The sequence below is a fragment of the Mustela nigripes genome, chromosome 12 (genome assembly GCF_022355385.1).
Source record: "Mustela nigripes isolate SB6536 chromosome 12, MUSNIG.SB6536, whole genome shotgun sequence".
Taxonomy (NCBI): domain Eukaryota; kingdom Metazoa; phylum Chordata; class Mammalia; order Carnivora; family Mustelidae; genus Mustela; species Mustela nigripes.
Window position 1 is genome coordinate 124,316,348 of NC_081568.1, and position 15,676 is coordinate 124,332,023.

General features: G+C 39.1%; 1 protein-coding gene across 19 annotated transcripts in view; it reads left to right on the forward strand.

The window, feature by feature from the left end:
* The window catches only part of PAM (peptidylglycine alpha-amidating monooxygenase), a 155,173-nt gene that overhangs the window by 49,298 nt on the left and 90,199 nt on the right, over positions 1 to 15,676 (forward strand). For all 19 annotated transcript variants that reach the window (XM_059418296.1, XM_059418297.1, XM_059418298.1 and 16 more), the window contains exons 4-6: positions 117 to 204; positions 11,827 to 11,912; positions 13,534 to 13,617. In XM_059418296.1, coding sequence (XP_059274279.1) covers positions 117 to 204; positions 11,827 to 11,912; positions 13,534 to 13,617 — 258 coding nt within the window. The remainder of the gene's footprint in view (positions 1 to 116; positions 205 to 11,826; positions 11,913 to 13,533; positions 13,618 to 15,676) is intronic.

A 15,676-nucleotide genomic window follows, 5' to 3' on the forward strand; every position in this document is an offset into this window, starting at 1 on the left:
GTGCACTTACTAAAGTGCACAGCTATCGGGACTGTTGAATGACACGGTCTCTTGGGACAGTTTGTGCACAGAAGTGTAACTTGCATTCACAATCACGTGTCCTTCTCTCTTAACAGTTGACTTCAAACCTCGAGCCAGCATGGATACTGTCCATCATATGTTGCTTTTTGGATGCAATATGCCTTCCTCCACTGGAAGTTACTGGTAAGGGATAATGGTCCCACCGTCAAAAGGGGTGTAGAAAATGTATGTATTTTATAAGTACAAATCGCATCTGTGCAAGTATTTTGCAGCTGATTAATAAACAGGTAGAATATTTACTTTCCAGGAGGGAACACGGTTCTTTCGCATCACGTGGTTATCATGGTCTGATTATCACCGTTATTGAGTCTGCTATGGAGCACATCCATCAGTCCTTGACAGACTTAATAAATTTATGTCTGTTGTCGTAGATAGCATATCAAGGTACAGACAGCTTATAAAAAAAGGCTGTCAATTTAGATAATGGATGCTCTGATGTTTACTTTTTTAAGCTCATGCTTCAACCCAAAGACCACCAAGGCTCTGTTCACTGAGCACTCTTTTATCCCCAACGCTGTGCTAGGTGATCGTATACACCATTTCATTTTTTCCTAAAGTGTTTCCAGAGCAGTTAATATTGTCCCCGCTTAACAAACAAGGAGCCTGAGCCCCAGAGCTTCAGTATCATGTTTACGATTACTCAGCTGGTTGGTGTCAGATGAGGATAGAACAATGAGTTGTCTGGTCCCAAATCCAAAGTTATTTCCATTTCACCACACCGCCTCCCATTGATTCAAACAACTATTGCAGTTTTAGAATTTATTTTAATCACTGCGGTGAGTCTTCATATCTTGCTATATATGGTCAGTAAACATCTATTAAATGCCTGTTATATGCCAGAATGGTAGCAGATGCTATGGAAGGTTCTAGAATAGATATGCTTTTTATCCCTAGGAGCTTACAGCATAATTATGGCATGAGATCTGCCCTTTCATTTTGTTCTTTGGTGTTCATGAAGATTGGTGAGCTTTGAAAATAGCCATGCGTTTTAAGTCTCCTATTTTGCGACAAGAGCCAGAATCACTGTCCGGTATTGAACAGTCCAGAATGACTAGTGTGCCCTGCTTTGCATGGAAGAAGGGTTTCTTTTGTGCCCCTGTCCCTACATAATCATGTACACTAATAGACCTTTTTCTGTACATCCTCATATTTGTCAGACTGATGCAAGGCACACAGAAATTGCATTCTGGTCGTCGTTACAACAGACAATTGTAATATATATTTGGAACTGTTAAAAGCACAGGGCAATTAGTGGAAATCTCCAGGGACCAAGTATCATCAAAGCATTTGTTAATAGGCTTAAGTTATTTGATGAAAGGGTTGTATCGCAGAGGAATCCAGCTCATATGACGGGACCAGCAAATCACAATTAATACCCTTTGCTATCAACATTCCAGTTTTTTGCTCTTCAGTAAATTTTTGTAAATAAGATTCTGATATTAAAAGATTATTCCGTGACAGCTTCTTCTGAATCTTGTTCACCGAATCACGTCCTTTGGCTTTATGTTTTAAAAATATTTCTTCTGAAACTGGCAATATTTATCTTCAGATTAGAATTTGTGAAAACAGCTAGAAGGGATGTCAGCTTTTAAAACCTGCTTTACATTTACCTTGGTTAAAGAGAATGAGTGAAAAAAATAAAACGTCACTAAATGTTATTATGGTTTTAATTAAGAAAAATCTCATTATAAAATGAACTAAGCCTCGTTCATTGTTCTCATATCAAGGGAACATCAGAGCAAATATTATTTTGGTCCTGTAAAAATAATTATTAATATTCTTAAATATACAGTTCTGAAATTAAGTCTAGTAAAATATATTTTCCAAAAGACTGCCAAATGGAGAAAAGAGAGAATTCAAAGAAAATGTAAATGAAAGCAAAAATAGCAATTTTGAGTAAAGTAATTACTACGTGTATTATTACTAACATTATGACTTGAAAGGCAACATAGTAAAATGAAGGAGTCGTGAACTAACTAGCGGAATCCCTGGGTAAATCACTTATGTGTGAACTAGCCTCGATGTCTTCATTTTAGCAAGGGACTACCACCAGATCATTCATAGGACTCCTCTATGCTCTAAAATTCCGTAATTCTATGAATATAAATTGCACGCAGATGCTGAGTCAGATTAGAAAGACATCATTATAAGATACGTGCACTCGTCGAGTCATCTCAAACACGCAGCCCGCTGCATTTTGCCATTCATTTGCATCCCTGAGTAATTTGAGCTCTGAATGGCATTATACGTATGTATGCCATTTTAAATGGATTTTTAGCATCAGCCTTGCAGCACATATTTCCAGTTATCTGTAGGTTTGTTAGGGTTGACTTCCTCACCCTCAAGGACAGTAATTGGTGGTGGGACTTAACCTTCTTTCAGCCAAGCCCAAAGTGTTCACGTAACATTTAAATTTATTTCAATATATGTATATAGTACCTGTTCAGTATGTAAACTAAGAGGTATGCATTAATTGAAACTGTTCTAGTGAGGGGTGCCTGGGTGGCTCAGTGGGTTAAAGCCTCTGCCTTCGGCTCAGGTCGTGATCCCAGAGTCCCGGGATCGAGCCCCACACTGGGCTCTCTGCTCCACAGGGAGCCTGCTTCCCTCTTCCCTCTCTCTCTCTGCCTGCCTCTCTGCCTACTAATGATCTCTGTCAAATAAATAAATAAAATCTTTAAAAAATAAAAAATTAAAATAAATAAATAAAATAAAAAGAAACTGTTCTAGTGACTCCGACTTCCACAACCCAGTCTTATTCTCCATTTAAAAATGGTACAGACTTTTTTTTATCTCCCAATAATTGGCAACACCCTCGCTTCTTTAAAGCATTGGAGCTCGTGGGATATTTCATGGACTAAACTTCGTGGTTGCTTCACAAAAACATCTTCTGCTCCCTCTCCCCGAAGCCACATAGCCTCAGCCATGGAAACAGTCAGCGGATGTTTTCCAACTGCTTGGCCTTTTATCCTCCCACCTGAATTACATTACTAATAACAAAAATCTATCAGTGTCAAAGCCTTGCATTATTTTTCTAAAATGGTTGAGTCATGAAATTTATCACACTCATTTTACAGTTGCAAATCTATTCCTCAACTGCTCCAAGATCTAGACAGTAGTTAATTTACGATTCCCATACTTTCACATGTATTTTTGGATACGATACCTATAATGTTTTTTGATGCTTAAGAATATCAAGAACTTGTTCACGCCCTGGGGAAATCTTTATGAGAGTACAAAACTGTTTTAGTGAAAGAAGAAAAAGCTAACAGGATATTTTAACACACAAACGTCCAGCTTAGATTTCCTTTTCGGTTTTCTTCTGGTAGCTAGGATTACCCCCTCTGTCTTCACTTGAGTGTTCTCGTTTCATTGCCAGAAGGTTGGCAAATAGGTATGTGTCTCTAAGAAAGTAAACGTTTTCCCCCTGAAATTATGAAGTTATAATTCATCCTCTGTCTTCCGGCAGCTCTTTTAATATGAAAACAAAGAGCTCTTCTGATGATGTTTCTCTGTTGTGCTGCCCTGCTTTGCTCTTTGTAATTGCCTCTTTCTTCTGTTCATTAAAATATATTTACAGTTATATTACGTTTACAGGAAAATAGTAGACACAGCACGAAGCAGTTTTCATTATGTAGTCATTTTAATTTTAAAGGTTTTTTTTTTTTTCCCCTACACATCTTCCAGTCTTTGGTGTCTCATTCCAAATTAGCAGCTCACACTGGTAATGTGTCTAGTTAATTGTATGCATGTGCATTTAAATTGCATACATTGATGTGAACCTTTTAATATACCGTGGGGTGGTCCCTTTATAGTTAGAGTGGGCCTGGTGCTCAATTCCAAATTAACATACCTCTCGAGGATGCAAATAAGGACCGGCTGATGGAAAGGCAGCAGTATCTGTCAGATGTAACCCTCAAACCTTCTTTCCCAGATCTTTAAAGGAGAAGACAATTAACTGTATCTGGGGACCCACAGAACGTAATAGCACCAAGAATGGAACAAGCATAGTGACTTGTTGGATTCCATTGGTATTTGCAGACTTAATTCAAAGCATAGCAGTTCTAAGTTCCCCAGATTTCTTGGCTGAATTTGAGCCATAAATGAGTAGATGATTTGGGGGGCTTTTTTTTTACAGTCAGTAAGGAAATGAGGTGCTGAAACCTGGGTAATTTAGACATAAGGTACCTATTACAGCTCCTCACGAAAAAAGGGTAAATTTTAGGAGATCTTAGAAATGGACATATTGCATTTGTTTGTTCTGTAAACAGCTTTATTTTATTTTTATTCTAACAATCAGGTTTGTTTTGTTTTAATAATGTATGATTGGCTATGGATAGTATTTCAGTCTTTGAAAATCTCGATGTTTTGTTCATACAAGCTGTTTAACATTTGGGGCAATTCAGGAGCACCACTTTTTGTAATATGAGTTTGTACAGGCCCGTGTACTTTAATCTGCTGGACACAGGACCAGGGTTTAAAGAGTTTATGACTGCCAACTGCAAGCTTGTGTGTTCACAATACTGGAAGATTAAAGTGAGTGGGCTTCTTATGTACCTACCTGCCTTGTACTTAGGCGTCGTCTTCTATACATAACTGAAATTATTATGTTTAGTCTTAGCCATTAATATTTGATCGAAAACTGTTTCTAATGATGCTTGCGACCTAATACGTTTTACAAATCAGAGATGCCTTCTACAGGTTGTTTGATCTTCTCTGAAAAGAAGCTTCCCAGCTGGTGAAGTGAGGCTATTTCCAGCTGTTCTAACTTGGAATCATTCTCCAGCTAAAGCAGTAGAGCTTTCCCATCCTAGAAGCCTTAGCTTCAATCCCTTTCAACTGCTTCTATTTATTAACCACCTGCTGTGTCTTTTAAAATGCCGCTGTCTCCGCAGGGTTATAGATGCTGATGAAAGAGAAGAGTAGCTAAAACATTATATATATATGTATATATATATATATAGCAGCCAGTATGTGAGACACCCTGCTTGGTTTTTCATTTAAATGACTGTTTTTTTAGGGTGATATTATGTCCACAGCTTAGTTGCCTCCCTTATGATGATAATGATTCTCTGGTTAAGAATGGTGTTTGCATATGCCGCCTTTATGCACCCTCTCCATATCCTAGCTTCCTGTCATCTGTACACAGTGTATCTTCTGCAGCCCCCTCTTCATTTCTTCGGCCACAATGAAACTTCTAAAGTTAAACACATATATAACATCCTTGTCAGTATAAATAAAAATAACAGGGTCTACAAAACCTGTGCTATGCCTGGTTCTAAAGCACTATAAAATGTGCCTTTGATTGTAGTAGCAAATTTTAGATACAAATCTCTGATAGGCTAAAACTGATTGTATCCATTTTTTAAAATATTGTAATAGATTCATATGATGGTGCATATCAGGGTAGTATGGGGGATCTTTGTTTATTTAAGACACACGTGGTACTTATTGTATTTACCAGTGATTGTAACCATTGGCTAATTTTTTAAAAGACTGTTTGTTTATTTGAGAGAGAGAGAGAGAGAGAGAGAGAGAGAATGAGTTGGGGGGAGGGGCAGAAGGAGAGGAGAAGCAGATTCCCCTCTGAGCTGGGCGTCCCACACAGGGCTTGGGGCTCGCTCCCAGGTCCCCAGGATCACAACCTGAGTCAACCGAAGGCAGACGCTTAACTGATGGAGCCACTCAGGTGCCTTCCTTGGCTACTTTATAGAAACCTGGATTAGAGGTGTTGATAGGAGTTCCTTAGCAACTGACCACTTCTTAGTAGACCAGTGTCAACTTTAATAATGTACAACGGCATGATTGTAACAATTTGACAGTTTCAACAGAAACAAACATTACATAACTTTGAACAGTTGTTCTTTCCTGACAGACTAGCATTTATGTTAAACAGAATAGCAATATTATAGCACAGTGCTATAACATTCAGCCTAGAGCCAATTGTAATAAACACTAATCAAATTATTTAACCTGTGTTGGTTTGTTTCCTCATCTGTAAAGTGGAACAACTAATCCCACCTAATAGGGCCATGATGAGGAATAAGTAAAGGGATGTAAATAATAGTGCAGTGCTGGGCACGTAGATGTACTTAATAAATAGTAGTTGTCATTCTTATTTGTTTAATTAATAAAATATTTCTTAACCAGCTATCATGTGCCAAGCTCTTTGTTAGGCACTGAAAATTTGGTGTGAACAAAACAGACACACCCTCCTTTTTTATAGACTTTATGGCTTTTATCTCACTAGGAAGGTGGGGCGTGTATATTTTGTGGCCATTTATCAGGCTGGTGACTTTTAATCACTGCTCTTATTTAGCTTTCCCAGTAAGTTTCCTACTTATTGATGTGCTAATAGTAATACCTATTGTATACCCACTGAATTGATATTCACATCAAATTTGTCTGAATTGGGAAGTATGTTCTGTGGGTTTATAGAGAGCAGTTAATGAAATTTGAATACCTTACCCATTCCAGATACAGTTTGGAATGATCAAGATATCCTACATATGCCATTGATTATATATTGTGTTTCTTAAAGAGACGTTCTCATTTTGGATTAATTTTCCTGTGGCCCTGATATTTAATTTAGTAAAACTGGAATTTAAGTCTACATAGACTTAACTTGAGGGCGTGACAATTTTTAAAAATTTTTTTAAAAAAATTTTTTTAGCGGCACCTGGGTGGCTCAGTTGGTTAAGTGCCTGCATTCAGCTCAGGACATGATCCCAGAGTCCTGGAGTCGAGTACAGCATGGGGCTCCCTGCTCAGAGGGGAGCCTGCTTCTCCCTCTGCCTGCCACTCCACCTCCTTGTGCTCAGTCACTCTCTTTCTGTCTCTGACAAATGAATAAATAAAATCTTCTAGAAAATTTTTTTACACATAAAAAGAAATGAGTTGTCAGTTCTGATCTTCCCTGAGTAACCTTGGATTTTAAATAGCCTTTAACGGATACAACTAGAGGGTACTTGAACAGTCAATCATGCTTTATTTGGATAATGAAAAATGATAGGTTAGCATTTTTCAGTGCTTGGCATAGTCTGAAAATATTCATGCCGTCTGAATTGTTTCCCCATGGATTAGAGGTGAAAAGGCTCTAAAGCAGAGGTCCAAGAATCCAGAGTAGTTTTCTTTTGAAAAGTTAATTCTCATCATTTTTACTACAAATACTAAGAAACCACAAGGGAGCTATGTGAATCTTTTCACGATTAATTGGCTTAATCTGGAGGAGCCTTAAGGAGAAGCTGCTAGAATTTTAAGACCAAGAGACTCAGTTAATGAGGCCTGAAGTTACAACAGCCGTTGATCAAGGGTTACATTACTTCCTAGCCTTAGGACTTTTCTTATTAATAAGAATAGTAAAGGGCACCTGGGTGGCTCAGTTGGTTGAGAGACTGCCTTCGACTCTGGTCATGATTCCTGGAGTCGCAGGATTGAGTCCCACATCAGGGTTCCAGCTCTGCGGGGAGTCCGCTTCTCCCTCTGACCTTCTTCCCTCTCATGCTCTCTCTCACTGTCTCAAATAAATAAATAAAATCTTAAAAAAAAAAAAAAGAATAGTAAAGATCTTCCTTATTTTATAGGACTCTTTAGAAAACCAAAATACCATCCTTATCCCTTTGGTCTTTGTTTGTTTGTTTGTTTGTTTGTTTGTTTTTTAAGCAATGTCTATATCCAATGTGGGCATCAGCCTACAACCCCAAGATCAAGAGTTGCTTACTTGATCGACTGAGCCAGCCAGTCGTCCCTCCTGTGGACATTTTGTGTGGAGAAAATACGATGTGTTTTGTTTTGTTTTGTTTTTCCATTTAAAAGGGAAGATAGAAATCCGACAATGAAAAGGTGCAGGGACTTTATTCAAATGCTCTTTGCCACTCTGTTGTATTTTTCCATTGTATTATCCATTCCAGAAGCCATTTCTCTTAATCTCTTATTTTTCCTCTTCTCATCGTCTCATATACTAAGTTTTAGGATTAGTTTCAATATCCTAGTGCTTTCCAGCGAGTCCATCTTTACTCAGTCTTGAGTTTAATAAATTTCTTTTTTTTTTTCTTAAAGATTTTATTTATTTAAGAGACAGAGATCACAGGTAGGCAGGGAGGCAGGCGGTGGGGGGGGGGGAGCAGACTCCCTGCTGAGCAGAGAGCCTGATGCGGGGCTTGATCCCAGACCCTGAGATCATGACTTGAGCCGAAGACAGAGGCTTAACCCACTGAGTCACTTAGGAGTCCTGAGTTTAATAAATTTCTTAAAAATTATAAAACAGGATTTGAAAAATCAAGGTTTGCTTTTGGAGCTCTTTTACCAGAGCTGATGAGAAAATAAAATGTAAGATTGTTGTCTCTTTGCGAATAAGTGAGAACAATTACCTAGAATTTGATTTTAGAATTGTATACACACATTGCAACTTAGTTCAGATATTATAGTCATGTAGTCATCGAAGTTTATCTTCACAGAATATCATTTTCTGCCCATAAATCAATCTCATATATTGAGATAGAAGGAAGTGTGACAGGCAGAGCTTTGAATCATGGCTTGACTGTGTGACCTTTGGAAGTTAAACTCTCTGTACTTATTCAGCTGTAAAGCATAACCTATTTGCAATGTTCTTATGAAAGCTGATTTCTACAAACTAGCAGGCAAGTCATAATTCAGATTTATCGTTATTTAAATATTTTAGTTAAAACTTCTTGAGGAAGTTTTCAAAAAAAAATTTATTATACTTGACAGAACAATAACATTTCGGGCCAATCCAAATCTTTGTATATGAAAAGTTAAAAACTTACTTGGAAGTTAACGCCGCCAAACATTTCTTGAATATTTACTAAATGCCAGGCAGGGTTGCAGGTGCTGGGAGTTTATTGGCCACAAAGTATGCACAGTCTGGTCGGAAAGGAGATCCGTAAGCTGATGCTTAAGATGGGCGCTATAGTTAAGGAGTGGAAGTTGGCCTAGATAAGGAACAGAGAAGGCTTCCCTCAGGAGGAAGTCTGAAGGGAATTTTTTTTTTAATGATTTTATTTCTTTATTTGACAGACAGAGATCACAAGTAGGCAGAGAGGCAGGCGGGGTGGGGGTGGGGGGTGGGAAACAGGCTCCCTGCTGAGCAGAGAGCCTGATGCAGGGCTCCATCCCAGGACCCTGGAATCATGACCTGAGCTGAAGGCAGAGGCTTTAACCCACTGAGCCACCCAGGCGCCCCCTGAAGGGAATCTTGAAGGAGAAAATAAATACAGGTGTGTCAGGCAGAGATTTGGGGAAGGGGTTTTCCAGGCAAAGGGAATAGTATGGAAGAGAGACTTTGAAAACTGGCAGAAATTTGGCATGACTAAAATGGAACTTTTTTTTTTTTTCTGAGATATAAAAGTTCCCAGATAATGAAAAGCCTCATGTGTTATGCTATAATGTTTGGGTTTTATTTTCTTGTTATTTTTGCGAAGAGTTGCAAAGGTTTTGTGCCAGCAAAATGACCTAATCAAGTTTGTAGCTTAGAAAAACTTACTAAAGCAGTTTTCTCTGTTATATTTCATTCTGGTTCCTTCTAGTCATACACTGAATTGACTTCCATATCAGAGGAAACAATTATCTTGTTTAACCTAAGACTGTCATCACAATGATGGGAGGCACTTTTGTATATTTATGATCTTTGTTGAAAGCTATGAAAATTGCCACCCAGATCTTTAAATTTTAGTAGCTCACAGTAGTGAGATACAAAGTTCATCACATCTGACAATCCCATCTCTTAAACTCGAAGAGTATGAGGCCAAGGAGGGAAACTGTTTGGGGCACTGTCCAATATCCTAAGACTTGTGGCACAGGGGGCACAAGGGTGTCGGACATTTGTTCCAACGCACCCATCTCACGTGATAATGGTCCTTCGTCATTAAAAGTATATTATTCTTGACCGTGAACACTAAGAAACCACTGGCTGATGTGTTTTACATCGCACCTTACCCAACTTCTTTCTACATCTTGACTGATAGAAGCAAAAGCATTTGCTAAACAGAACCTTATGGGAACCTCCTGGTTCGCAGTCCCTCACCCCTTCATTCAGCTGGGTAACAGGTGTCTGTCCTAACTGCCTAGTCTCCCACCCATTTCTGGCCTTAAGCGGGAAACATGTTAGGAGTTCCTGCCTCTGAGTTTGAAGGTACGTTTTACCAGTGATTTTATTGTCTGTGACCTGGATGTTGGACAGGTTCTAGCCTCAGTTCCTACCCTGTTAAGAAAGCTACCACAGCCTGCCTTCAGTTTTCTCCCAGGCCATGGGCATTGCCCACTTTCTCCTGTGTGAGCCAGCCTTCTGCCCAAGAAGCTGTATTTGTCCTTGTCTTTGATAGCCCTCGAACCTCTCAAGTCTCTCTAAACTCTTGACTCGGACACTGCTTGGTGCCAATTTCACAAAACACAGAGCTAGAAAGGCAACATAAAAACATCACCGAGGGGCACCTGGGTGGCCTCTGCCTACAGCTCAGGTCATGATTCCGGGGTCCTAGGATCGAGCCCCACATCGGGCTCTCTGCTCAGCAGGGAGCCTGGTTCCCTCTCTCTCTTCTGCCTGCCTCTCTGCCTACTTGTGATCTCTGTCTGTCAAATAAATAAATAAAATCTTAAGAAAACATCACCGAATGATGTTTTGAACAAATCCAATTCTAGAAGAGAAAAAACTAAGAGATATAGTGTCATGGAAAAACAAAAGGAAGAAGAAATGTGGACATGTGTGCCTTGGACTCAGGAAGCTTACCATTCATGAATTTGGTTGGACCAACATGAACTCTAGCGTGTCAGTCAGCGTAGGGGGAGCCACAAGCACATGGCCACCACAGCCTGAGCGAGAAGCTTTGCACACAGGCCTGTGAGAGTTTGCAGACATGCCCATGACCCGCAGCGGCTGACTAGAGGTGCAGGGATTCAACTCCACATGGATCTTTCTGCCCAGGCTCCTTTCGTTGCGCAGCCCTGCTTCTCAATAATGAATCTCTAGATGAAGTGAATGCCTTGTTAAAGAATGCATTACCCTGGTAGAGTGCTTTGAGGTTTGTAAAGTGCTTTCACTTATATCTAATTTGATTTACAGAATGACTGTGAGGTAAGTATAACTAAACCCTGTTTTATAAAAGAGAGAAAACTGAGGCTCAGTAGACTGAGTGACTTGCCCGGCATGAAACAACCTCTCAACAGCACAGCCGGTATCATACGCTTGGAGTCCTAGATTTAACACCAAGAACCCCTTACGTGGGATACACTTGTGTGGTTCCCCAGGCTGATGGTAAGTATTGTGCTCCACCAAGTGTGGATGTGGCCAAAGATTTAGTGAAAATGCTGATCCCCCAAGGGGAAATGTGAACGGCATGTCTTTCAGTCCACCTCCAAATTAACACCGTGTGGACACTGGTTTCCACGCGCTGTCTGCGCAATGCTTACCTTCCTCCCTGATTTTACAGAGTACGTTCCACATAGGAACAGACCAAATTGCAAACTGTATATCTGCCTCACAGGATCGTTTCACATCGGGCAACGCACAGACACACTTCCCTCTTTATTTACTTTTTTCAGATATTAAATTATTCTTGGCTCTAGTCTTTGTCAGGATCTTAAAGCTGATATGACGGCAATCATGATATTTTATGTATTTTACTTTGTTTTCAAATCTCTTCCCTTAGCCTCTCTTCCCTATGGTGAATGATTAATGTGTTTTGCTATTTGGATCTTCGTTTATGGCTGCATTTTTTTTTTTTCCTTCAGGTATTGTGATGAAGGAACCTGTACAGATAAAGCCAATATTCTATATGCCTGGGCAAGAAATGCTCCCCCTACCAGACTCCCCAAAGGTATATCTGAGGCCTCTTGCATCGCCTTCCCTAAAGCTGTTTAATTTCTGACTCTAGAGAACTTTTTATCATGTCCTTTCCACAGTTGTCAACAGTGTTCCATTTTGCAATTCCACACTGAAAAATTGCCAGTATTACCTGCATTGTACTGAGAAGGTTTCATTTAGGTAGTTCCTCTTTTTTCTTCCTCTCTTTGGTAAGTAACCTGACCATTCAATAGTTCAGGTAGAAGCAGAGAGTACCCAAGAAGTATACCTCACACTACCTTCAGCCTACGGCACATTGATTCATGACGGCAGGAGCATTTCATGAGCCAAGAGAGCTAAGAATTAAATAAATTGCTGTTTCAGCAAACAGATTTTTTTTTTTTTAATAGTCTTGGAACCTGGATATTTAATGCAATGTCAAACCTCAGCTGGCTTTCTGACTTCACTCTGAACTGTTCACAACTTCCAATGTGTGAATGAATTACCAGGCTCTCTTTTATTACTGTGATGTTTCTTAGTATCAAGGGAATGTGCAGTTCTGTAACAGAATAGGTCTGCCATGGTTCAGGGATGGTGTCTTGGGATACACGTGTCCCTCTCTTGCCTCCCCAGCTTTGCCAGCTCTAATTGATATCTGTTTTGCTTTGCTTCAAATGAGTTTCTGGATCCTCTCAATAGTTTACCAGGCAGCTGCTACCAAACAAAATTGGAAACTAATGGGGGCTGGGGAAAGGCTGTTATAGATTTGCTGACATTTTTAATGTTAGCATTAAACCATTAGTTGAGCAGATAGAAAAAAATTTTCCTCGCCTATAAATATTTTCTCTGTTGATTTTTTTTTTAAAGCTTCCTAGCAAACTCTATTAATAGTACAACTCTTAGGAACCCTTCAGATTCCAAGAACCTATTGACACACTGGACTTTGCAATCTCACTGATAACTGATTTCCTCAATAACATTTTTGCAGATACCAGTTTTCATATGCGAATGAAAGCATTTCCCCTGAGGTGCTCTTAAGAAGTCTGTTTTCTGGGACGCCTGGGTGGCTCAGTTGGTTAAGCAGCTGCCTTCAGCTCAGGTCATGATCCCAGCGTCCTGGGATCAAGTCCCACATCGGGCTCCTGGCTCCGCAGGGAGCCTGCTTCTCCGTCTGACTCAGCCTTCCACTCTGTCTGCCTGTGCTCGCTCTCGCTTGCTCTCTCTGACAAATAAATAAAATCTTAAAAAAAAAAAAAAAGAAGTCTGTTTTCTATATTCAATCAGAAAATAAAAATGAATGAAAACAAAACGAAAGAATGGATTTATGTATATCTGTTATATAATCACCTAGAGTAGCATTTTGTTTTGTTCTATTTTTTTTCAGAATGAGTGAATTCTCCTCTTAAAGTATATATGATTACTTCGGTTCTGAAATGGGAAGTATGAATAGAATTCTATCAGAGCTTTGAGAAGGAATGATAGATTATATTAGAAATGTTCAGGGATTACCTAGTTCATTTTCTCATATAACATAATTTCTTATGTTATATGCTATTTTATTTTCCTTTGGATTTCATAGATCAGCAACCTGAGATTAGCTCCATTTTAGACTTTGATTTCTAAAATATTAATTCATCTTCTTTCTAAACCTTTAGGTGTTGGATTCAGAGTTGGAGGAGAAACTGGAAGTAAATACTTTGTACTGCAAGTACACTATGGGGATATTAGTGCTTTCAGAGGTAAGTTTTGAAATGCTGGAACTAAGCACAACTTTAAATACTATAAATATATGAAATATATATAAAAATGTAAAATGTACCTACCGACTCTTGACCACACATTCTGCCCACTGGGAAACAACTGCTTTTGTTCCCTTTAACTTGGGACTACCAAAGAAACGACGTTTATTTTGAAAAGTGTATTCTCTTATCCTACTGTGCGCCTTTCTCTTAGGCTGACTTCAGGGTTCTTTCGCTTTCCAGTGTATTGTCTTATCTACCCTCTCCTATTAGGGGATTCCTTCCAACGACGAATGTTAGCAGACTAGGGATTTCGCCATTTATTTCTACTACTATAGGCAAGCCACTGGAAGAGCCCACATGTCTTGCAGTACCAGGAAAGTTCCCCAACACTCAGGTTTGTGTCAGTGCTTTATCTGTGATCTACACTTGTCTCTTCATGACCTCGTCCATCGTCTGCTGCCCTGACGCATAGACCCCACCTACTCGTTTGACACCTGCTAAGGTGTCATTGGTCTACCCATGATGACAATGCCCTTTATTTTTTATTGAAGTATAATTGACATACAATACCTTGTTCATTTCAGGTGGACATCATAGTGATTCAGTATTTTTATACATTATGAAATGATCCCCATGATGTCTAGTTACCATCTGTCAGCATACAAAGTTACTACAATATTATTGACTATATTCCCTATGCTGTACATTGATCCCTGTGACTTTATTTTATAACGGGAAGTTTGTACTATGTACTCTATTAAATCCTCCTTTTCTTATTATAGAATCATTAACATGAGGAAGGGGCCCTGTTCCCAAGGCAACCGAGACTGGTACTTCTTCCTTCTGCTGCATTTAGTCAAATTCCAACTGCCTTCCAGGTTCACACTTTAGTGTTCACGGGAGTGTAAATATTAAGCAATCTTCTCCTTGGCTTATCAGCTTTTCCACTATGTCTTGCTGACTTATACATATTGCCCCGAGTTCTCTAGTTTAACATTATATTTCTCCTAACTAACCTCATACATTTTCCTCTCCAGACACATTAGCTTCCTCTCCGGCAACTAAGTCTTGAAGTACATGTCCATCTCGGTCCATGAGGTATCCTTGGGGACCTTTGCTGAGAGTGCCTCCTGTGGTCGTGGTTTCCATAGATTCTCAGTATTCAGGACTGGGATAGTAAATACAGTCTTTCTCTGGAAAAAGATAGTAGGAAGGATAATTTTATATGATTGAAAAATTATCATTAGCACTGCAATCAGATATATTATCAGCTAAACAAGCTCCTAGGGACCAGCCCATGAAGCTAACTTCCAAATAAAGCTTGTTTTTATATTAAAAATACACTTTGAGTTATAGTATACAAATAGCTTTCCATTTTTGGAACAGAGACTTAAAACGTAAGTTGTTAACTATAGTGTTGAGATAGGGTTTTGTTGAAAACAATGGAATAAATGTTTGTATTTGAGGAATAAACAGAAGTGATCTGTTCTAAAAAGTTACCATGTTGGTATCAGCGGAACAGGGAGAGAGTCAGGCACTGCTGACTTCCAAATATTGATCAAGACTGTAATTTTCCCAAGAAGACAAGGAAGGCTTTCCCTGCCCACCACAACTAAAGTAGCTGGCCATACCCACACACATTCCCTAGCCCCACTTTCTGTCCCTCTGTGGAGCTCTGGACTTCACTTTTCGGCCACATTCCTCCTAGCTTTGTAATATGTCCTAACAGGTAGCACACTGATACCCTAGGGAAGACGGATGATAGAGACTAGTTTTAAAATATATTACTGTCCTAATTTATTTTATTACTGGTGAGGAATTAGTTTTGTTTTGTAATTTATGTTTAATCTAGGGATAATTTAAAAGTTCTGAGATAGGTAAATACACAGTTATTCTTTAAGAGACTGATGAGGAATTTTTATACAGATTTTTCATTTTTCACTTTTTTGGGAACCATTTTTCTAAAAGAAGGTGTATATGAGGTATGAGTTAGAAGGATTACTGGTACTATAATTCATGAACCTTACTGAAACATAACAAAAATATAAACAAAAAA